At 47.3% G+C, this 23434-nt stretch overlaps 1 protein-coding gene across 1 annotated transcript in view; it reads right to left on the bottom strand.

Moving 5' to 3' along the window:
- CDH13 (cadherin 13) overlaps positions 1-23434 on the bottom strand; it is a 2391456-nt gene that overhangs the window by 708912 nt on the left and 1659110 nt on the right. The window contains exon 8 of the mRNA XM_078669939.1: positions 22222-22362. Coding sequence (XP_078526065.1) covers positions 22222-22362 — 141 coding nt within the window. The remainder of the gene's footprint in view (positions 1-22221; positions 22363-23434) is intronic.

Here is a 23434-nt window from a genome sequence, read left to right as displayed (position 1 = left end):
TATTTATGTAAGCACTTCACTTCTCTCTCAGCTTCCTCCTGATACTGAGTGAGTTTCGTCCTGAATGCCGCCCGGGTACCAGCAGTAGGCAACCTAGTAAGCTCAACCTCTAGAGCCGCCAATTCTTTTTCTAGCGTATCTAGTGTGTTTCTTATGGACCGTAGCACTCCCGTTTTTAGTGCCATACAGTGTCCCCTTGTCACAGCCTTGCAGGCCTCCCAAAGCGTACCAGGCGATTCCACAGTCCCTTCATTGAACTCAAAAAATTCTTCTAGCTTAACTCTCAGTTCTTCCTTGAACACCTGATCTAGTAAGGCCTGCGACGGAAACCTCCAGCTAAATGGCTGTGCGTATTGTGCGGGGGTGGCCAACGTCACTCCCACCGGAGCGTGGTCCGACAGTGATCTTGGTAAGTGTACCGCTGCCAATACCGAAGCATGTAAGTCCCTGGACAGCAGCCAGTAGTCCAGTCTCGACCAGGCGGCCCTGTGGGCCGTGATGCAAGTGCCCGCCCGCGCATGGGGTGCAGTTGCCACCATCAGTCAACCAGGGACGCCTCCAGGATAATGCCTCCCAGTGCCTCAGCTGCCCTTGGGTGGTGTTACCGGGCAGCGCCCTGTCGATCTACCGCGTCGGACAGCACTACGTTGAAATCACCCGCCCATAGTATTGCTGCATCACCAAAGGGACGCATTTTATCCCATAGATTCTCATAGAAAGCAGGGTTATCATCATTCGGGCCATTGACATTCACCAGCAACAACTGCAATCCACACAACATTCCCAGAATCAATGCATATCTCCCGTCCTCATCCTTCAGCACCCGTTGTGTCACCCAGTGTAGGCCTCGTCGGATCAAGACCGCCACCCCCCTGGCATAATTCGAGTATGGGGCATGTATCACTTCCCCCCATCTAGTGTGTTTGAGTTGCGGGGCTTCCGCGGAACTTAAGTGCGTTTCTTGAAGCATGCAAATATCTACATTCTTCCGTGATAAGTAGGCATGTACCAATCACGCCTTCCTCCTGTCATTCATCCCCTCACATTCCAAGACAAGCATGTTATAGACGGTAACCTGGGCTTCCCATCTGAGGCATTAAGCTCCCCAATCGTTAAGCAATCTCCAACGACCATAGTAATACCAATAGATGAAGGTGCAATCGGTTCGGTAGAGCGCTCGATGCATTACGGTCACAGCTCCAAGGCTCCCAGTTTATCGCAACATTGTCAGTGACTATCAAATAGAAGATCTTCGGTGACATATTTAACACATAGCTTTCACAGGTTAACAGTTCAAACCAAACAGACCCAGGCCCCATCCCACCCTCCCCACCCGCTCCAACCCCCCAATTCGGTCGTGCATTCATCCCCCCCAGTACCAACCCAACAGAACCAAGTACCAACAATGATAGATGGTCTAACCATGTTTTGGGATACATCCCTTGGGGTGCGCAGGTATGTGCCCTCTAACCCTGTACTTTTGACAGGGCGATCGAGCGCAACTCTGACTCTGTGCGCTACAGGGCCCATCGTGCCCCAAGCCAAGCGGAGCAACGATTATCTAGTATCAGAGATCTGGATTAGTCAGTAATAAGGACAACACCTCCCCGCTTAAGTGGTTAGCCCCCCATCTCCCCCGGTGGCATGTTTACGTTTTCCCTCCCTCAAGTAAGGGTCCCAGCGGCGCCATATTCAATAACATAGGATATTATTCGACATCACTTAGCTGGTCAGTGTCCCCACGCTTTTCGGCCTCAGTCTGCCCCCTCTGCTCTTTAGCAAGCTGTTTGGCAAATTTCAATGCCGCTTTGGCGTCCGTGAAGAAGGTAGGTTTACCCGGCCCCTGCACCCTCAGCTTCGCCGGGTAGATCAAGGAGTATTTCGTGCCTGTTTGTTGGAACACCTTTTTTGCGGGCAAAAATTCCCGCCTGGCTGATTGTACTTGGAGCGTGAAATCAGGGTACATTGCTATCCGGTTCCCTTTGTATTGCAAATCTGCCATGTTGCGTGCCAGTCGCAGTATCGTGTCCCTGTCTCTATAGTTTAGAATGCGTGCAAGGATTGTCCTTGGTGGAGCTCCCGGCTTGGGCACTGGTCCCAACGTGCGGTGTGCCCTTTCCACCAGAAACATTGGGGATAGTTCCTCTCCAAACAGATCTTTCATCATCTGCTCAATGTAGCGTTCCATACTTGCAATGTCCGTCGATTCTGCCACTCCCGTGATGCGTACGTTGTTTCTTCTGGACCTTGCTTCCAAATCTTCATTCTTCATTTGGATCAGGGAGAGCACTTTGTCCATTCCTCGCAGCTTCTTGTCAAGGTCCGATTGGCATTCCTCCGTTTCCGTCACATGCGTTTCCAGTACCCCACAACTCCTTCCTGCTTGTCCATTCTTCTCGTCATACTGTCCATCCTTGCAGCCAGAGCGTCCATCTTACCATCTATGCCTTGCAGACTCGATTTGAGATCTTGAAACATGGCCTTAATGTCGTCCGCTGGCAGCACAGGCCGGGTTTCCCCCGAAGGTTCCTGATCCGGTGCTTCATTGCTCGGCGACTTCTTGGTCGTCTTATCAAAAGTGATTTTGGGCTGGCGCGTGTCCGGCTTGACCATGGCGACGTCCGGTCTCGTCGCGCCCCTAACTGCTGCCCGGGAGCACCGTGTTTCCAACCTGAGCAATTGAATTGGCAGCGGTCGTGGCATTTGAAAACTGCGTGTCTCGTTATTGCGCCAGGCGCCAGCAACGTGGTCCGGCGTAGGGATCGGCCCCACTCGCCAATAGGCAACTGCACAGCAAAGTCGCTTTCGGCACTGCGGTGGTCGACCTCAGGGCGCCCAAGGCTGTATTTCCATACAAATCAACAGCGTCATTCACTACAGGCGATCAAAAGGAAAATTGTTTGTCAGTCTACACCTCCAACTGCCTTAGCTACAGTACGCAGAATTCTGGACAAAATGGCGGTCCGCGCCCGCCACCCACCACTGGCAAACTTCTGCAATGTTCATGGACGTGGGTCTATGAGTGCCACGCGTTGCAGAGCCCCACGCCTCCCAGCGGTCGCAGTCGCGGTCAGGCAGCTTACCGGGTGTCCCACTGCCTCCTTGCCGGCAATCGGGTGCCCCTTCCTCGTCTTCCGCTGCGGCCGCGCGTCTGCAACCCCGCGCAGCGCGGCTCCTCACCACTATCTCCTCGGGCGCCTTTGTCCCAGCGCCCGGAGCAGGTGTGTGCGTTGACGCCGCCGCCACCAGGTCCCGTCCCCAGCGAGCGGGTCAGGTCCTCCAGTCGCCGAACCAGGCGGCACTTTCAGCAGGCGCCGAGCCGGGCACGCAGTCACTTCCAGCCGGCCAGCTCCGGCGCAAGCTCCCGGCGCCACACGCCGCAGCAGGCCCCACAGCACAGGCAGGCCGGGAAGGCAGTTCTCACCGTGGGCTGGGGCGCAGTGTCGCCAATCCCTCACGTAGTAAGGTGGGGATACTCCGCTTGCGCAAAGGGCACGAGACCCGAGCCCCAGGTGCAGTGAAAAACGGATTTATGGTGGATTATTCTGCTCGATCGGCGGAGCTACGCTCTCAGGCAGCCATCCCGCTTGGCAGTCAAGCCACGCCCCCAATTGCTAATTCAAAGTTAATGCGAGAACCCACGCATGTGCCATTTGCTCACACCATCCAGAGTTTTTCCTGCTTTGAACTAGGCCTTGTTCAAAACCTAACATTCCAATGACAATCTAAGGATATAAGTTGCTCAAGTTTCGTGCTTAAACAATATTATTATTTCGATAGAGTGTTTTTACAATGCACCCAAACATTTCTAGTTGTGATTCTGCCATTGGCTTTCTGTCACTTAGGTGGTCCCAAATGGATGGATGGGGCTCCTCAAAAAAATTATTGGGGATAGGTAAAAAAGAAAAAGGTTTAGTACTTTCCTAGAGGAGAAGAGGGTCAGACAGAATCTACATGCTATTCCTAGCTGACATGTTGCATAGAGAAATTTCTATGTATTTGATTTGTATATTTGATGTGGCTGGTTGTGGAATTAATAGGTTGTTAGTCAAGTTAAGATGTCTCTTTGCATGTACACCGTCCTCAATAGCTCTGGGTCTGGACTATCAAGTAGGGAATATAGCTATACCTAAGCCAAAGATATCAAGGCAAGGAATCCACCCCCAACAAAATTCCAGGGAGTTTTGTCAACTTTTCCGGCCCAGGGAGATATACGAGCAGAGCTCATCAAAATGGGGCCCGCACAACAACAGGAGAGAAGAACATGAAACGAGTAACCCGTAAGACGTCGTAAGATGCTGTGACTGCTCACAAGCGAGGAAAGCAGTGGTAGCCCCAAACCCGCCCCTGCTGATAACCTCCAAGTAAGTGCCAAACCGGCCATCGGGGAGGTGGCGGCTGCACTGGAACACGAAACTAAAGGGCACCGAAAGCACGCGAATGGGGGCGCCCATTGCGGTTGGAACCACACCTCAAGCTCAACGCCCGCCAACGGCCTGAAAAGAAGCTCGGGACCGCCAAACAGCCACTGGCACCACAGATCGGCCGGTAAGGCGCGAAGAGGAGAGATACAAAGAAGCGCAAACAGGTACCGATAGGGGAATCCCTTGCGAGGGGTGAGATGGAGCAGCTCACAGGGGGAAAACGAAAACGAAACTGAGGAACCCCCGGAGGCCGCCATTTTGCCCAGACACCAGACTGCGGCTGCACACAGAAGATTGGCATAACCCGCCCAAGACTCCTTCCTGCCCCTGCCGCTAGAGCAGATAAACACGCTCCTGAAGGGGAGGCGCCACCGCTCTGACTACCGAGGAATCAGCCCTAGTGTGGCCCTAGTGCGACCATAAGCGGCACAGGGGGAAAACACAGAAACGCCGTGGTGGGTCATGCCCTCTCTCCTCCAACAGGGAGCCCTAATAGAAAGGTGGTCGATACGGGGAAGGGAAAGGTGAACGAAACTATGAGCAAGTCAGAGGAGGCCGCCCTCTCACCAGCAAACAAGCCATCACATCGCAGGTAGCGAACGGGCAGGCCCACACCCAAGCACGGCCATTAGCGGTTTCTAGGCCACTAGCGTCGGCCAACCCAACAACAGAGGAAGAACACAACCCGTGCGCCTACAAGGAGCGCCCGCTTTTCCGCCCAGAGAATAGTGCTCGGAGACGGAAGACCTCTAGGCCTACCAAACATTGGTCTCAATAGCATCACAGGCACAGACAACATTGGCCTTACAAACAAATCCCTCAAAGCAGCCCTTCAGAAAGCGCGCGGTTAAGAGCCACCACCTTGGACCACACCCGGGGGTTTCTTTACCGCCATTTTCAAGCTAACAGCATCGGCTGCTTGGAGGGGGCACACACGATACAACAGAGACAAAGTGCTGCAACCAATCCACGTGAGCTGGGGGTAACAAACCACTGGACACACAGAGCACCCCAACACCGCTACCGCTGGAGGCCCCCCTTCCACAACAGCGTGACCACAGATCGAACACCCTCTCACTCTCCTGCCTGAGAAAGCAAAAGCTGTCACCGAGCTGTGTAGCGAATGCACCACCCACCTGATCGCAATCCACAAAGGGAGAAACGACCAACAGTACGGACAGCCCCAAGCAGGCTCGGAGCAGCAACAGCAACGAAGCGGAGTTGCAGAACAGTCGCAGAACAGAGACTGCGGAGTGAAGACGCCCAAACTGGCCACATCCCAGTAGACTGAAAAGGACGCCGTAATAAGGAGGGTGGCCTCAATTGCGGAACTGGCAGGAGCAAAGACGAGAACAAGGTCCATCCGAGAACCAAGTAGGTACAGATTGGACCGACAAACTCCAGGCAAGGGGCACATAGAGCAAAGAGGGGAAGCAGCCAAGCCGATAACCACACTGCAGAAAGAAGGCAGACTAGTTAGCTACCTAACCAGAAGAGGTTTCGAAACCATGGCAGGGCAAGAGGTCAAACTCCCCAGCGAGAGCAAGACGTACAGGAAAGACGCACCTGACTCACCACTAAAACCGAGGAATGAGACAACCCTGGACATGATCCTAAAGAAAGTTAAGGAAGGGAATGACTTGGACAAATCAACTAAAATAACAATAGACAATATGCAACTAGAGCTGGCAGCCATAAGAGCAGACCAACACAAAGCAAATACCAGGATAGATGCAGCAGAAAAACGCATCAGCGACATAGAAGATGACAAGGTACAAGCAAACAAATCTCTGCAAGACATCACCAAGACCTCCAACTACCTCCAAAAGCAGCTTGCAGAACAAGACGACCGCGCTAGAAGGGGGAACATATGCTTACTTGGAATCCCGGAGGGTGAAGAAGACAAACCGGGGTCCTGCATAATCCTCATAGGTGAACTAATACCTCAGCTGACGGGAATCAAGTTTGACAGACAATTCGAAGTGGACAAGTCCTACAGGGTGCCAGCAACTAAGACACCACAGGGACATGGACCACGACCAATAATCTGCAAGCCCCTAAGATCGAACCAGACGGAGGCGATCTTTGCGGTGGCACGGAAAAACCCAAACCTAAGATGGAACGGCAACAAAGTAATTATCACGCAGGACTTCTCAAGGCAAACAGTGGAGACAAGGAAGGGTTTCCTAGCACTAAGAGATAGACTACGGCAAAATAACGTCACTTTCAGCTTTGCGGGGCCAGCAAGACTGAGAATCACAGACAAATGGCGGACTTTGGTTTTTGATTACCCCAATGAGCTGAAAAGATACATCCAAGGACTGCCCCCAGAAGATATGGAAGCACAGAACCCAGGTGGGGCAAAAAGGAGTGCATCACCGGACAACGCGGAGGCTGGAGGATGCTGAAAGCAACGAACAATGCGGCAAATACAACAAGGAATAAGGATTTGATCTAACTAACTAATCTACCTCAAAATGCAACACCTACCTCAACAACACAGGCGCCCTGCGAGGAACCACGGCAGTGGACCTGCGACTCGGCGGCAGGACGCCTATATCCTTTATGTTATGCTCAGACTACCTGGCTGCTACCAAGTGGGCCAGCGAGGGGGACTGTTTTTTTTTTGCCAAACTGATAAACTGAGACACTGAGGGGACACTCTCAATGAGGGCTTGGAAAGAGATAATCCACGAGCCTCGGGGTGGAGGGAGGGAGGGAACTTTGCTGTCGCACGCCCAGATAGCAAGCAGCCAGGGGAGAGGGGTGGGCGGGGAAGGGGGCCGGGGGGATGGGAGGATCTCCGAGTACAGCTCTTTTTGTTTTCTAGTCTGGGTTTTTTCCTTTCTTCTTCCCTTTCCCTATCTTCTCCTTCCTACTCATGGACAGACACAAACAACCACTAAGACACACAGCAAGCCCAAGCCCACCTAATAGGGGAACAGAAGTAAGGGCTGAGATGGCTCGGGGGTCGCAGACAGGACATCTAGACACACACAAGGGTACCTCACTAAAGAGCGACAGAGATCTCAAAGAATGACACACAGATTGCAAAGTCAGCTTCAGGCCGACATCAAGGTAGTTTCTTTCAATGTCAAAGGGCTCAATCACCCCGTCAAGAGAAGAAAGGTGATAGAATATCTAACCAAATTAAAGAGCGATGTGTGCGTGCTCCAGGAAACCAAACTGTCTACTGAAGACGCACAGCGCCTGAAGGCGAACTGGATAGAGGAATCACTATGCTCGCCAGCAGTTCACAAAAAGAGGAGGGTCATTACACTGATAAACAAAAAGGCCAAACTAGCCCTACATGAGAGCTATGCTGACGAGGATGGGAGAATCCTAATAACTAGCCTCAAGAGGGGGGAAGAGATGATCCACATCGCCAACATATATGGACCCAACACAGATGACAACACATTCTGGGGAGAGGTCGAGAGCAGACTAAGCAAGCTACCCCAAGAGGACCTCCTAATTGTAGCAGGGAACCTCAACCAAGTGCTAGACCAAGCCACAGACAGACATCCCCAAAGAACCAGCCACTTCCCCCAGGGGGAGAATACACTAAAAAACCTATGCACCAATCTCCAACTTAGAGATCCCTGGAGACTCCAGAACCCAGACGCCAGGGATTACACTTTCTACTCCCACCCACATAACTCCTACAGTAGAATCGACTACATCCTAATGTCTGCCTCTCACACACACCTTATGGACCAAACAGAAATTTCCCCAAGAACAATATCAGACCACTCACATATCAGCCTTACACTCAGCGGGAGACATAACGAGCACATTAGCAGTAGGTGGAGATTCAACAGCGACATCCTTAAAACCATCACCGACATAACAGAGATAGAAGAGACCATAAAAGACTACCTAGAGTTCAATGACATTCCAGACACAGATAGAGGCACCCTCTGGGATGCCTTGAAAGCCACAGTCAGGGGCAAAATAATCACCTCAAGTCCAGAATGAACAGAGAGAGAAACGAAAAAGTCCTAGAGCTCGAGAGACAGATTAAAGAGCTAGAAATGAACTATAGCGCCAACTTAACAGACAGAAACACACTCACAGACCTAACGAAAAAGAAATATGAACTCAACAAGATTTTAAGTGAGAGAGCAGGCACCTGGATAAACAGATACAAATCTATAAACTTATGCACAACGACCAAAGCATGGAAAGCGCTGGCCTCATACCTCAAGGGCAAGCAGAGGCAGCAAAACAATCGCAGCAATAACAGACTCCAACAAGAAATCCCGAACGACAAACAAAGAAATCTTCAAGGCCTTTAAAGACTTTTACGAGGGCCTCTACAGGGAAGACAAAAGCCTCAGAGCAGATGGGGGAGCCAGTCTCCTAGACAGGCTTACCCTGCCCACCCTGATGGACCCACAAAGGGCATTACTAGAACAAGACATAACGGGAGCAGAGATAGAAAAAGCCATGGCGGGCCTCAAAGAGAACAAAGCCCCGGGTCCGGACGGATATACAGCAAGATTCTATAAACACTTCCTCCCCCTAATCAAGCCCACAATGGAGGAGGTCTTCTCGCACTGTGTCCAAAAGGGGAAAATGACTAACTCAATCGGCAAGGCCAACATAATAGTCATCCCAAAGGAGGCTAAAGACCCACAGCACCCACAAAACTACCGTCCCATTTCCCTAATTAATGTTGACTGCAAGATATATGCCAAGGTCCTAGCAGCGAGGCTCAACACACAGCTCCCAAACCTCATCCATAGCTCTAAAGTGGGCTTCCTGAAAAACAAGATGTCCCACGATATTATGAGACTCCTATGCCACTTAATAAACCACGCTTCCACGAGCAGTGACCCAGCAGTCCTGATTGTACTTGACGCTGAGAAAGCCTTTGACAGAGTGTCGTGGCCCTTCCTCGACCGCTGCATGCAAAAGTTCGGTCTAGGAGAGAACTATAGAAGGATGGTGATGGCACTCTACAACGAACCAAAAGCCCGCGTGGTAGTCAATGGGGGCACCTCCGAGCCACTCACCCTGGGAAGAGGCACAAGACAAGGTTGCCTACTTTCCCCAGCTCTCTTTCTACTCGCCCTGGAACCACTACTCTTCATGATCAGGAACAACAATGAAATATAGGGAATTCCAATCGGGGGGGACACGGTTAAACTAGCCGCATATGCGGACTACATACATATCACAACAGAAAACCCGGGCCCGTCAATTGCCGCACTAATGACCACCATTGAGGAATACGCACAGGTAGTGGGTTACAAACTTAACAAAGACAAATCCGAATGCAAACCACTAAATGTGCACACAACTAGGGAAGTCCTAGGGAACTCAGGGCTGGCTTGGCAAAAAAAGTTCCTGAAATATCTTGGTCTCTACTTTAGGAGAGAACTTAAATCAACACTCGACTATAACGAAAAGACAATATTAAACAAACTGAAAGAGAAATTAGACACATGGTCACCAAAATACATCAGCTGGTGGGGTAGGGTGGAAACAATAAAAATGATGCTAACACCCATGGTTAACTACCTGTTCAGCATGCTCCCACTTGTAACCACAGAGGACTTCCAGAGAAAACTGGACACTCTTATAAACAAACTAGCAGCCCGTCCGACCTTGTCCCGGAGCAATCAGGCTTCCCGACCCCCGCGTGCCCCGACATTGTCCAGCATTTCGGGCCCCCGCCCGCCCCGACCCCCGCCTGCCCCGACATTGTCCCCGGAGCCTTAAAAAGGCGACATATGATAGTCACAGCAGTGCACTATAATGTAAAACCGTCTCACTGTATTGCAGCTATTACTCCAGCCTTCGCCTGGAAAGTACCATTTCCATGTGTTTAGAGTGGGGATAAACCGAACCAGATTTCCTGGCTTTCCTTCGGGCTGCTTGCTTTCCCCGTCCCCGCCCGCCCCGTCCCCAGCCTGCCCCGACCCCCACCTGCACCGACATTGTCCCCCGGAGCCTTAAAAAGGCGACATATGATAGTCACAGCAGTGCGCTTCGGGCTGTTTGCTTTCCCCGTCCACATGAAAATTACCACGAAAAGAGGGCACATTTAAACACGGCTCCGAGGTTGGCGGATCACTTTTGCCTGTGGGGTCTCTTTGAGCGGGGTTTACCCTTGACGGAGCTCGGCGTGCCGAGATTCCAGCATGGTAACATAATGCCCGCGTGTCAACCTAATGACCCTTAAAGCTGAAACGCTGAAATGCTGGCGCTCTGCAGTTCAACTTCCAGAGCTGTTATAAGCGTGATCGTGGTAGTTTGGAGCCTTACATCACCCCATCCCCCGCCTGCCACGACCCCCGCTGCCTTACCTCAGCTGCCGCTCCTCAGTCCACCGCTCCTCGCCGCTCGTCACCGCTCCTCCCCTGTGCCATGTCCGCCGCTCCTGGACGCCGCTCCTCCCCGTGCTCCTGACGTCAGCACGCAGGTCGCGGCCGGCGCTACTTCGAGGGTACTACTTTTTTTATAATGTAAATTTTTTTAATATAACGTACTTTTTTAACTTTATATAGCCTATGTCCATCTGCACACCCTGAGGATTCCAACGATGTATCGGGTGTGTGGATTGGCGCTGTGGTTCGCGAGTTTACCCGCCTCAAAGACTCAAAGTTCTTCCTTTATAATAGTAGTATAGATTCCTCTTGAGAGACAAGAAACCCAGAATAGGCCTACAGAAACTAAGACTAAGCAAACACCTAGGAGGTCTAAACCTCACCAACTTCAAGACATTCCAAACGGCATGCCTGGCCAAACAAGGGATACACTGGCTCGCCCCAGAGCAAGTGTACTCACCGGTATGGCTGTCACTAGAGAGGACAATCCTGGAAGTCCTTAACCCCATAGCCCTACTCACAGCAAACAAACACCCCGAGGCGAACAACCCCATACTCAAAAACACCAAGAACGCTCTACTCAAAGTAGACAAAAGAATGAAAAGTAGCATTAAAAACAGGAAATGGGAATCTGTTTGGATCAACTCTAAAATAAAATATAAGAACTAGGTACTTAACATTGATGCCTGGTCTGAATGAGGCATTTCCACTCCCAACCAGCTAGAAAGCCGCGGTACCCCTCTCACATTCGACACCCTAAAGCACTCGCACAACTTGACGGACATTGAACTATATAACTTCCTGAAAATGAAGGCGGCGATCACAAGAGCAGATCTTAACAAGGGGACCCCACCGATACTGCAATACACAACAAACTTAAACAAAGTCGGCCACCAAACGTCACACCTTTACAAACTTCTAAGCCCAGCCACAACTAAACTCAACAACAAAACACTAGCATACTGGGAAGGGCTACACACCAGACAGCTCAGCGAGAAGGAAAAGCATCGCATTTGGTCATCAGCGACCAAAAATAAAATCACCCCAACCCTAGCACAAACGAAATACTGGCTCCTCCACAAAGCCTACTGGACCCCATCCCGCCTAGCGGCTATCGGGTGAACAGCCTTTACAATGAAACTTTTACAACGTACTACCATTACGACGCAACTTTTACAACGCAAACCATTACAACGCATTGCGCTGGGGGGCGCTCTAGGATAGGGAATAGGTTTAATGTACTATCCAACACCTTCCCTACTATCCACGGGGACTGGAGTTGGAATAGTAAATTAAACTATTCACTATCTAGCGCCCAAAAGCACTATGCGTTGTAATGTTATGCGTTGTAAAACTTGCGATGTAAAGGTAGGCGTTGTAAAAGTATGCGTTGTAACGTCATACATCCGGCTATCGGGATACGCGATAACGACATATGCTGGAACTGCCTCAAACAAAAAGGAGACCTGGCGCACCTTATCTTCTACTGTCCCAAAGTCAAGTCCTTCTGGGGCAAAATAAGAGACTTTATAAACAGCATACTGGGGCTCTCACTACAACTAGACTTCGGAGGGTTAGTCACCACCTTTACTGCCCCCGAAATCCAGTCCAAAAATGACAGCGATCTGATTGACCTCCTCCTCAAGGCGGCTGTCAAAATCATCCTAACAAACTGGAAAGACACAGGGAAGGCATTCTTCAAAAGCTGGTTCAACTGGATCACCTTTCTAAGGGGGGCTGACAACATAACATCCAAAAACTCCCCTAACGCCTCCACAAAAAGCGAGATGTGGCTCTCCCTTGACAACTACTTGAGCTCACACAAACCACCATAGGCAGACCACTGGGGCAAGATACCCCCCCTCATCCAACCCCCGCGTAGGGTGGACTGGGTAGCTTAAGGGTTAACAACAGCAGCTCGAACAATCCTGTCCTCTTTACCTTCCTTTCCTCTCCTTTCCCACTTTTGTTTACTTCCTCGAGGGCAATGCACAAGATCACTTATGACAATATGCACTAAGATCGTGATTACCTAGCGATTCCTGTTTGTGCCACAATGATGCCTATGACACTCTGAACGTAACCCCACCGGCGCATGGTCTCACCAGTATTTCCTTCTCTATAGCTGTAATGTATACCTGTACTGTATATATAACATTTTCCTAATAAAATCATTTGAAAAAAAAATTAAAATTACAAAAAAACATAGATTTCCAGCAGTTATAGTTAGAGTTATCTCAAGTAACTATAACTCGTGGCCTAAGGTAACTATAGTTTGTGCCCCCGCCATGCAAAGTTTTCTCATCAAAAAAGTTACAGCAAATGCTGCATTGATATCATCAATGTTGTCATAGAAGATGTTATGAGTGATGTAATATATGGGGCAATTAGCAGTGCGTGCTGAGGGCGCGAGTAATAGTTATCTTATGGCACGAGAATGCCAGTCAACAGGATGGTCATTTTCAACTATGCTAAAAATGAAGCAGGTAACTCTGGATAGTTCCCAAGTTTTAGTTAGAGAGCAGCTCCTTTATATGGAGCACCCTACAACACTACTGACACTAAATCTGCTGACCTCAAATGTCTATTTTTCAAGTAGAGTTTTTAAGCATAGGATTTGCACAATGCCATCTACACAGAGCAAGTAAGTGACAAATTATTTTGCCATTTATACAGTGAAGTCTTTAAGCATAAGATTAGCACAGTGTCATCCACACTGAGATGAAAAATGGCAAAATCATTTTTTCAAAGCAGGAATACTATGACAGCTTTGTATTGGTAGTGGCCTGGACTACAGAATCTTGGCTAAAATGAAGCGCTCTCCCCATCAAACCTATCCTTTATGAGATAGGTTTCACCATGGCCCATTCCTGCTCCAGCCAACAGCCTCAACTTTCTTCTCTAAGACAAAAAATGTATATGTATGTTGAACGAAATTGCTGTCAACTGCAAGTGACATAGTTTTGTTCTAAGTTTGAAGGTTCACTAGAGTGCACTTCTGAGGTTTCCTTTGTGTGCGTTCCAGTTCCACAGGCTGTTTTCAATCTGGGAAACCCAGGCTTGGCTGAGCTTATCACAAAGCAAACATGAGGTATTTTTTTGCTGGTTTGGTGTCAGCAGAGCAGATAAGGAGCCGCCTCAGGGAACCAGGAATAGGGAACAGAGAACTGTTGCTCCAACCAACCAATGAAGTCCCCTTGTGCCGACATGTGTGTAACACAGAGATACACTGCTGCTGAAGCAGCTATCCGTCCATCGTGCTTCTGGAATAGACACCTCTCTCGTGCGTGCCCTTTGTGCATAGATAACTCTTGTCATTTTTGTTGCCTGCCGTTTCCTGCTGTTGCTGCAGGTGTCTTTCACTTCTGCATTTTTGAGCCTTGAGTCTGCATTATTGTGTTTTTCTGTCACACAGTTCTACTGCTGTTGTAGTTGGTGTGTGTATCAGTTTGTGTCATGTTGCACATTTCCGTCAAAGCATTTTGTCTGCTGCAGACGCAGGGGTTTGTCACCTTGTGTATTCCTGTCACAAACCTTTCCTGCAGATTAGGCCCCACTCGCAGACACACAACATTGTTGCTGACACCAGCATCTGTCCGCCCTTGCTCTGCTGTCAGAGCCCTCCAGTGATCGGTGTCTCTTCTGTACCCATTGTTCACAGCCCTCTCTGAGCGCATGGTTGGCTTTTGCCTCATTATGCATATTTTGCAGATCTGTTTCTGCTCTTGTGAAAGGTCTTTGTCACATCAAAAATTCCTGTCACACAGGCTGCGATTGGTCCATTCCCCGGCGTCCATGCTTGTCATTAGTATCTCCTTCTCCCTAAAGTTGCATTTCTGACAACGGCCTCATACTCCCGAGAAATGCATATCTCAAACCACGTTTATTTCTGAGGCACGTGTCTGGCACAGCGCGCATTTCTGTCACAGAAAGTCCTAACTTAGGGAAGCGCTTGGATATGCACGTTTCAGTCACCAGTGACGCTTTGTGCTCAGCGCAGTGCCTCGTAGAGTGTACGTTTCTGTCACAAATCACCCTTGGTGTCGATGCGATTGTTCTGCACAGCGCGCATGTCTGTCAGAGTTCGATTTATGTATGTATGTGGCTCGGAGTCGTGCGTAGCGCGAACCTAGCCACAGGGCCGCCGAGAGCTGTACAGAGCCAAAGGCAGTGACGCGGTGAGAAGAGGTTGACGGGGATCTGTCGCTGGCACTGAAGCGTACTTACTCTACGAACATTTCGGGTTCTGACCCCTCCCACAGCTCAGGACGCTGTTTATAGAGCGCATTACTATCACAGACCTCTAACACTGCTCAGGAATCAGGATGCCTTTTTACCTCACTGGATGTTCGCGATACATTGGTATTTTAGGAGATCCATTCCTCCATAAATGTCTTATGAATGCCTGAATATTTCTGTTAAAATGTTGCACTTTCCAACGCATTTCTGTCGCGCCAGATGTCAGCAATTTCTCTGACGGCTCCCCCATTGTCATCACTTACATTTATATTTTGGCTTGCGTGTGCGTGTCATTCCCATCTCATTTATTGTTGGCGCAGGCATCTCTAACGAGGTGATTATTTTACCCTTATAATAATTTTGTGTCAATAATGCAGAGGCTTATTTAACAGGATTTTCCCCGCTGCCGCTTTCGCTCTTTCTTACACAGATGTATCCAGGCTCTTTGCAGACAGACGCTCCATCGAGGGAGATTGTGACTGCTTACTGGGGTGTCCTCACTTACAAAAGTATTCCATGTAGGATGTGGAAGTCATTTTTGCTATTTTTTTATCGTAAATAATGTAAAGCATGGGATAGATGCTTGTGTAGAAGACCAATGTGGGGGCATAGCTTCGTAGAGAGGATGTGTTTGGGGTGTTACACCACCTCAAAGAATGCATTTTCTGGTAATTAGTTTCGATACAGGTGCTTTCAGTCGGGTATTGTGAGATGCCAATCGGATATCCCCAGGAATTTCACATACACACTGAAAAAACACAAACACACTGGGGCAGAATTATGTTAACTGGCGCATCCCCAGGGATGCGCCAGTTAATGTGCGCCACAGTGCGCCACAGCTCCGCCACCCATGGTGCGCCGCATTTATAATGCGGCGCACCATGGGGCAAAAACGGCACAGATGCGTGACGCATCTGTGCCGTAAAGGTGGCGCATTGCTGGAGTTGCGTCGCAAGCGCGACGCAGCTCCAGCAAGGCTCGGGGGTGCCCCATCTTCACAATGCTGCGTCAAGACCTACGCCTGCTTCAAGCAGGCGCAGGGTTTTGACGCAGCATTGGACTGAAAGTGACTGAGTGAAATCTTATAGATTTCACTCAGCCACTTTCAGGAGGCGTTCCTGCGCAGGAACGCCCCCCCCTGCGCAGGAACGCCTCCTTATGGCGCAGGGCTTTGCAACGTGACGCATCTCCTAGATGCGTCACTTTGTAAATAGGGCGCATTGTTTGCGCCGCTGTTGCGTCAAATAAAGTGACGCAATTGCGGCGCAAAGAGGTGCAAGGGCCTCATAAATCTGCCCCACTGTGTTTTGAAAGTCCTAAAAAATAGTGGTTATTTTATAAAATATTGTCTCTCTTAGTACTCCCACCAATTCACACGCCTCTCCCTTTCCACTGCCCTTTAGGCCCCGCTCATGCACCCTGCTTGTCGTATAATGTATTTAAACATTATATGCCAGGCTGATTGTACTAAAATCAAAGCTAAGTAAGGGGCATTCTCCTGAGCCCACATTGACACCCAATGTTGCGCGCACTGACCCTGGGGACATGCAAACAGATGTTGGTTGTTCAGGCCAAGAATGAGCTCCAGCATTACCTGTTTCCAGATGACTAAAGGCTTCATCAAGTGTGCCGCACATAAAACTTGCCTTTGCAGCAGGACATTGCGTGCCTATAGCTGTTATGGTGTTTCCCTGTTTGCTGGCATCTATGCCTCTTTCAGTCCAGTTTCCAGACCATTTTGATGCCTCATTTCCAGCTTCATGGCTCGGTTATGTACAATCCCTCCCCTTCAGTTGTGGATGTCCAACTTTCATTGTCCAATGTTATTCCTTAGGACGCCACTGCAGTTTGCATCAGCTACAGTCCCTGCTAAAGTTGACAGATACCAGTATCTACTAACCAGCACACTCCTACAAATCTGACAAATTGGACTTCCTCAAGTGACCTAAAGCTCTAAGATTGGCATGGACAAGCTACAGTGAATTATATATCCGATTTTTAGACACTATAGGCCTGGTCTTTAAAAAAAAAAGGTTGAAAGCACCACCGGTTGGCTGTCATAAATATGTGCCATGCTAAGTAATAAGTGCAGATGTTAGCACAAATTAAGCACTTCATTTCTTTGATCTTCCTAATTTGTCTTTTTGCTCTTCAGGGTTTGCCTACAGTCACCTAGAGGTAGTGATTACAATTAAACTGGAATAACGAGTGTGGGTGCATTTAATTACATTAGTTATTCATTGTGGTTCTGGAAGGTTCTGTAGTTAGATAAGTAGATTCACACAACACAAACACTGCAGTTGGGGGCCTAACATACTTGCATGTCATAATAACTAGGTAAAAAAGATCGATCTAAAAAAATATCAACTGCAGAATATTGACTACCACTCTATGGTCAGGGTAAGTGAATATTTGTAAGTGGTGATTTGCTGTTCTTAACTCTAAATATACTCACTTTGATGATATAGATCTTCGAGGTAAGTAGATTTCAGGTAAGAATGGTAATCTACGTCTACCCACAAATACTCACCTTGACAATGTAGTGGTGTTCAATATTCTTGAGTCGATGTTGTTGCAGGTCGAGATTAAAAACTCAGGACTATAGTACAACACGCACCATTAGTGACACATTAAAGCTCTCTTGTGGTACTATAAGGTATCTGGTTGGTTTTATCACCACTTCATCGTCTGCGTGGGTGTTTCAATGACAGCGCGTATTTTGGTCGGTCGTCTTCTGATATATCTGGTGATCATATATATGCAGGATGATAATAGAGTTTGGTTCACAGCTGCAGACATTGCTGCTTTTGTATTGACAGCAATGGACTTTTACAGATTGAATGCTCGTGATAAACCAATGTTCTCAGCACATTCCGTGTGTTTATGTCTCTGCATTTAATTCACAGCTCTCTCTGTCAATACAGATATCCAGTCAGAGTCAGCCTCATTGTTCCAAATCTCTGTTATTTCATCTTTATATTTTATTAATGCAGCTCCAGACTAATAATCCTGACAGCAAGAATAGTTTATTGACACCAATTTGCAGAGCATGAAAAGTGCAAAGCATATAAGATTTCACTAGGCTTTTTTTTAGCTGTTAATTAGGATATTTTGCTTTTTCCGAAGTCCAAATTTAGAAGACAATGGAAAGGAAGGTATGAGAAATTCTCAGGTTTTACACACTTTTTTGAATTGTAAGCTTATTTCAATAGCTCTTACGACCCCTGGCCAAGCATTGAAACACTTTTGTGGTGAATAGCATGCTACTTTGGAACCCAACGTTAGCAGTTAATAACATTTGTTTTGCTTCTCTTCTTGTGCATTGGCTAAGTTAGGTTTGCGTGGAAGGGTGTAATCAGACACACACACACACACGCACGCACACACGCACACACACACACATACACACCTTGGTAAAGGTATGCTTGATTAAACCACTCTGTGAGAAATTGGGTGGATATTTGGTTGAAAGGGGCCTAATGCTCCCCATCCCTAAGAATTCGGCAAGGATGACTACAAAAACAACAAGCAAAAACCAAACGAACATTGAGCTGTAAGTAAGAGAAATCTAAAAAGAGATTATCAATCATACCAGTGACTTTTCTAGCAAATATTGTTCCTACAGCATCAAGCAAAACAATACCGTGCTGTTTCCGGGTGGATAAAAATAATGTTTGCATACTGTTTACATTGTCAAAATACTAATATTAATTTTCAGTGCTTCAGAACATCACTGATGATAAGAAAATAAATGGAGCAAAATAGCACACTCTTAAGACACACTAAACAGTACCTCAGCTCTAAAATAGCACAATCTGGGCAGTTTATTTACTCTGGCCCAGGTGGTTTGTTTACAATATCTGCTTGTGGCCTGATAAAGGCTTAAGAGCCGGTCTGTGAATGGCAATTACATGCTTAATTCCTATTATTTCCACTGTAGAGATGAATACTACCCTACTGTAACTTGAGGCAACCACTGCAAACCAAAGTCTGGCACAATTACTTTATCATGACTTTAGAAGTAAACACTATTCAAGGCAACATGCACACAGTAAAGGAAAGTCTGGTGCAGCGATGCATACTCAGATACCTATAATTGATTTACCACTAACTTACCATTGTGTTACTGTGACAGACTGGTGATTGTCACAAACAAAATCTGCACAGAGACTTCCCCAGGACATGACTGGCAACCTCTTTTAATCCAGTTTTAGGGGCCTTATTCGAAATTACTAATTTGACCAGTTATTTTTCATCAGTGAGAGCTCTACAAATAGGAACGGCTTTCCTTTCTGGGCTAAACAATTTGACATGTTTCTTAACATACTTTATATTAAAAACAAATACTACCACATTGTGCAAAGCATGTGTTTAGCCATAGAAGTGAATAACCAAGCAACATTACTGATACACAGTGGCGTCACTAGGGGGCTAGGGGGTTGCGGACTCCACCTGGTGACACCATCACATGGTGTCACCATCACATGGGCTCACTGGCCCGCAGCTGGCTCAGATAGTTAATAAACAGTTAAATCTCTCTGTCTCTGAGAGTCAGTGAGGTGCTTACAATCTGCGTTGGGCTGCCCTGTCTAGATTTAATTCCCAGTCCCGCCGGCACTGACGCACTCACTGCCAAAGACTCGACCCGGGCGGGGGCATAACCTCTCTCTGCTCAGCAGAGGTTGCTACTGGCTGTGGTGTCGTGGGGGGATTATAATGGGATGTGACCTGACGTCCAGCCGCCTGAACACAGGAAGTGAGGTCCCTGGTCGTTAGAAGCGGCGGGGGACTCGCGAGAGACAGTGAGTCGAGCTGCTGTCTCAGCTGGTGGTAATCATGAGTCCCGTGGATCGTGTCACAACCTACTGGTAACACTTTGCCTCATGAGTAAACTGCCTGGCTAATTGATTGAATGTGCCTGCTGAAAGTTTCTCTAAAATTAAAATAATCATTAGAAGTGCAGAGATGAATTGAGAAACTCCATCCAGTAAGCCGACCTTAAGAGTCTTGTTACTTCGATCCCTGTGGCCTGTCGGGTGATGGTGGAGGTGGACATTGGGCAGCAGTGCAAAGCCTACCACTGCAGCCAGCTAAGTTAACCATATGATACCAAAAAAGTGAGCTGTTAGTGCGGAGCACAGGAAACCGAAAAGGGCCGCCTGGCCTGTGCTTCTCGAGAACGCCCAACAACATTAATTACTGCCATGTTAACCCGCTCTTTAATGCACACTCTTACATAGAAGACCCTAAGTTAACCATTTTTAAAAACTGCCTGACCGTGCAAAGAACCGTCCTCCTGGGCTACACGTGCTGCTGCCCATCCTCTGTAGTGGCCTCTTGAGGCTTGCGTCCGATCACGGCCAGCATGAGTCTGAGGGCAGCTACCCTGTTCTGAGTGTCTTTAAAAGACACAGGCATGGCTCTCAAGCCCAAGTGGTGCCACGCACTAAGCTCTTGCTGAGCTAGGACTACTGCTCCCACTTGAGCAAACTTCGAGCACTTGTCTGAAGCCAGGTATATTGACAGACACTTAGCGACCCAGCCATCGGCAGCAGCTAGGTTTTATTTTACCACCTGCAACCCCAGTGACTCAGAGACACGCTTGATAAGTCTAAAAAATTAAACCGGTTAACCCTGCTACATTGATATAAATGTTTATGTTAATGTCGAAGTATTTGTGTACTGGCAGTTGGCTCGCGAATATTTACTATCGCAAAGGGTTAATCCCTACTGGAAAGTCAGAACGTGTATGTGTACAATAAGTCATGCTGTATATTCGCAAACTGTATTTTATAAGGTTTGATGATACCTGTAAGTTACTTTTCTCACAGAGATCTTGTTTTACTTGTGGAACTTGTACTTTTGCATAAATAGATTGAACAGGTGCGTGCTCAGGTACGAGGGCTCGGGTGCGGGGCATGAGTTCATAATAAACCGGCCGGGCCGGCCGGGAAGCTCACCTAATTCCGCTGTTTGCACCTTAAGTAAAGAGCCAGCATTGGGCTGCCTGCCTTTGAATTCTGCCTTCTCCGGTGATGGTGTTTCCCGAGTCCAGCTCCCTCACAAACTGCAAACACCACCGTGTGTATCCCAGCACGGGTCTCTTACTCCCCCTGAATTGTTTTCTGGCTCGAGGGGTAAGTCGTGAGGGGGTGACACCATGACTAACCGCACTGGGTGACACCAACCCTAGTGACGCCACTGCTGATATAGACATATTGAACTCGGTCATACTGAACTTTCCTTAATGTAAGTACTTAGAAAAAGATATGTGAATAAATATGCATGAAAACAAACAGATACAGTAGGTAACACAATTGGAAACATGACATAAAAAGTATCCAATCAGCAAATTAGGCAATGTATTGAACACTGCCCATTAATTCTCCCATTTTTTCTTAGTTCTACTTCTCTGACCTTAACTAGTAATTCCAAATCAAAACAACACTCTTCTACCAACAGAATCTTCCCCATTTTCAAATTTTGAGAATCTGTATGTTTTTTTGTTGCTAACACCAACACGCAGTGCATCCATTGCTTCTGACTGTTATCAGGCATATCATTTCGCAATGAAGTAAACAGACAGTGTAACACATTTTTCAGTGATCCCACTGACTTGATCAGAAAAACCTTTCTAATAAAATTTAACTATAATACATTCCCATAACATGGACATGGGTGCCTTTCACTTTACTGCACCTTTCTGACTTTCTCAAAGCTAACTGCTATTTTGATCAGAGTCAAATGCAAATGGATTAATCTAAGGTTGAGGTATATGCCACTATTGACGAAAATATCTTATCCCACCTTTTGTCGCCTAGATTCCCATTAACTCATGTAATCTATTTTTCTCTAATATATAACATCCGTCCCCCGAGATAAATCATGCAGTTATGTACGTTCTCTTGTTACGTGCAATATTCATTTAATGCACAGCATCTATACATGAGCCTAGCAAAACAACCACTATAAAAATTCACTAGTGCCCATTGATTTATGTTAACATTGTCTAACATTCATCCTTCATACAGTGGCGTAGCTAGACCTTTTGGTAAGAGCGGAGTGTGTGGTCTTGGCTGCCCCAAAAACCCCTGCCGTGTCCCTGCACCCTCCTTGCTATGCCAATGCCATCATATGGAGCGATTACACTGACTAACATCTAGCAGGTTGAAGGTATTCTTTGAAATAAAATATTGCAGTTCTATGAATTAACAAATACTTACTTCCTTTTTGGTAAACTCTGGTGCATAATCATTTTTATCATCGATGACGATCGTGGCCGTGGCTGTGCCAGTTAATCCCACTTCGCTGCCGGACATGTCTTTTGCTTCAATGATGAGTTCATACTGAGGTGTAGAAAGGGTCTGCAGAAAAGAAAAATGTGAAGCATCAGTTTTCTCTAAACTTCAAGTAAAAGAAATTTAAAAGATACTGCATATCGGCCATTTTCTCCTTTTAAAAACATAGCACCTTAGTTCCAAAGTAGTTTCGGGATTCATGGTTTCCTTGTCATGTTTTTCCATATTCTTTTAGACTAGGATATGTACCTAAATTCAGACCACCACAATAAATGTTCAAGATTACATATTCAAAAGTTCTGTGTACTGAATTCAGATGGTGTAATGCATGAGCTATCTATTTAAAACCTTTCTGATAAGACACATCACAGAACTATAGGACGCATTTATTGAAGCACCAAGACCATCAGACTGAAGCACTATAAAAAAGTAACTTGACAGATTGTGGGATAGGAAGGACACACTCATTATGTGTACTGTGGATCTTCTCCCACATAGCCAGGTTACTTTGATCACATGAGGCAAACTAGGCTTCTCCCAAGGTTATTCACTGTGTCAGAACTTGGGAGGTGGAGTAAGCACAAAGTTTCACGATGAGGGGCAGATGGTATAAGTCTGAGTAATAATTCAAATAAGAATATAGGGAAAAGATACAGATCAAAGATGTAAACTACGTTTTGAAAACAGGAAACACAACTTCAAAAATAAACCCAATTGAAAGTGCAGATAAAAAGATGGCTAATACAGTCATGTATTCACTTTATTTTTAAAAGTTGAAATCATATTAATAATATGGTAGGAGAGAATTTCTAAAACAACGCTACCAGTGACCTGTTCAATGGATGAGGCTGACTTGTTGCGTGTCCCAAGAACTGTCAGATACCCTTGCAGTTAATTTTAAAGATAAAATAAAAAATAGATCAGAAGGACAAGGTGGTAGGACATTTAGAATAAACTTCTACATCTCTGTATTTGGTGAGAGGGAACCCTCTTATGGAATGAGCAAAATGTCAAAACCTTCAAAGAGGAGAAATTTCCCCATTTTGCAGATTTTGTGAAGCTAGAGCTGGCCTACAGGAGGAAGCTGGGAGCTGTAAGCATAGAGCGCTGCACACGCTTGGATTAATTTTCCATGCGT

Source organism: Lissotriton helveticus, chromosome 12 (genome assembly GCF_964261635.1).
Source record: "Lissotriton helveticus chromosome 12, aLisHel1.1, whole genome shotgun sequence".
Taxonomy (NCBI): domain Eukaryota; kingdom Metazoa; phylum Chordata; class Amphibia; order Caudata; family Salamandridae; genus Lissotriton; species Lissotriton helveticus.
The sequence above is the reverse complement of the archived record's forward strand: the minus strand, read 5'-3'. Positions and strand labels throughout refer to the sequence as shown.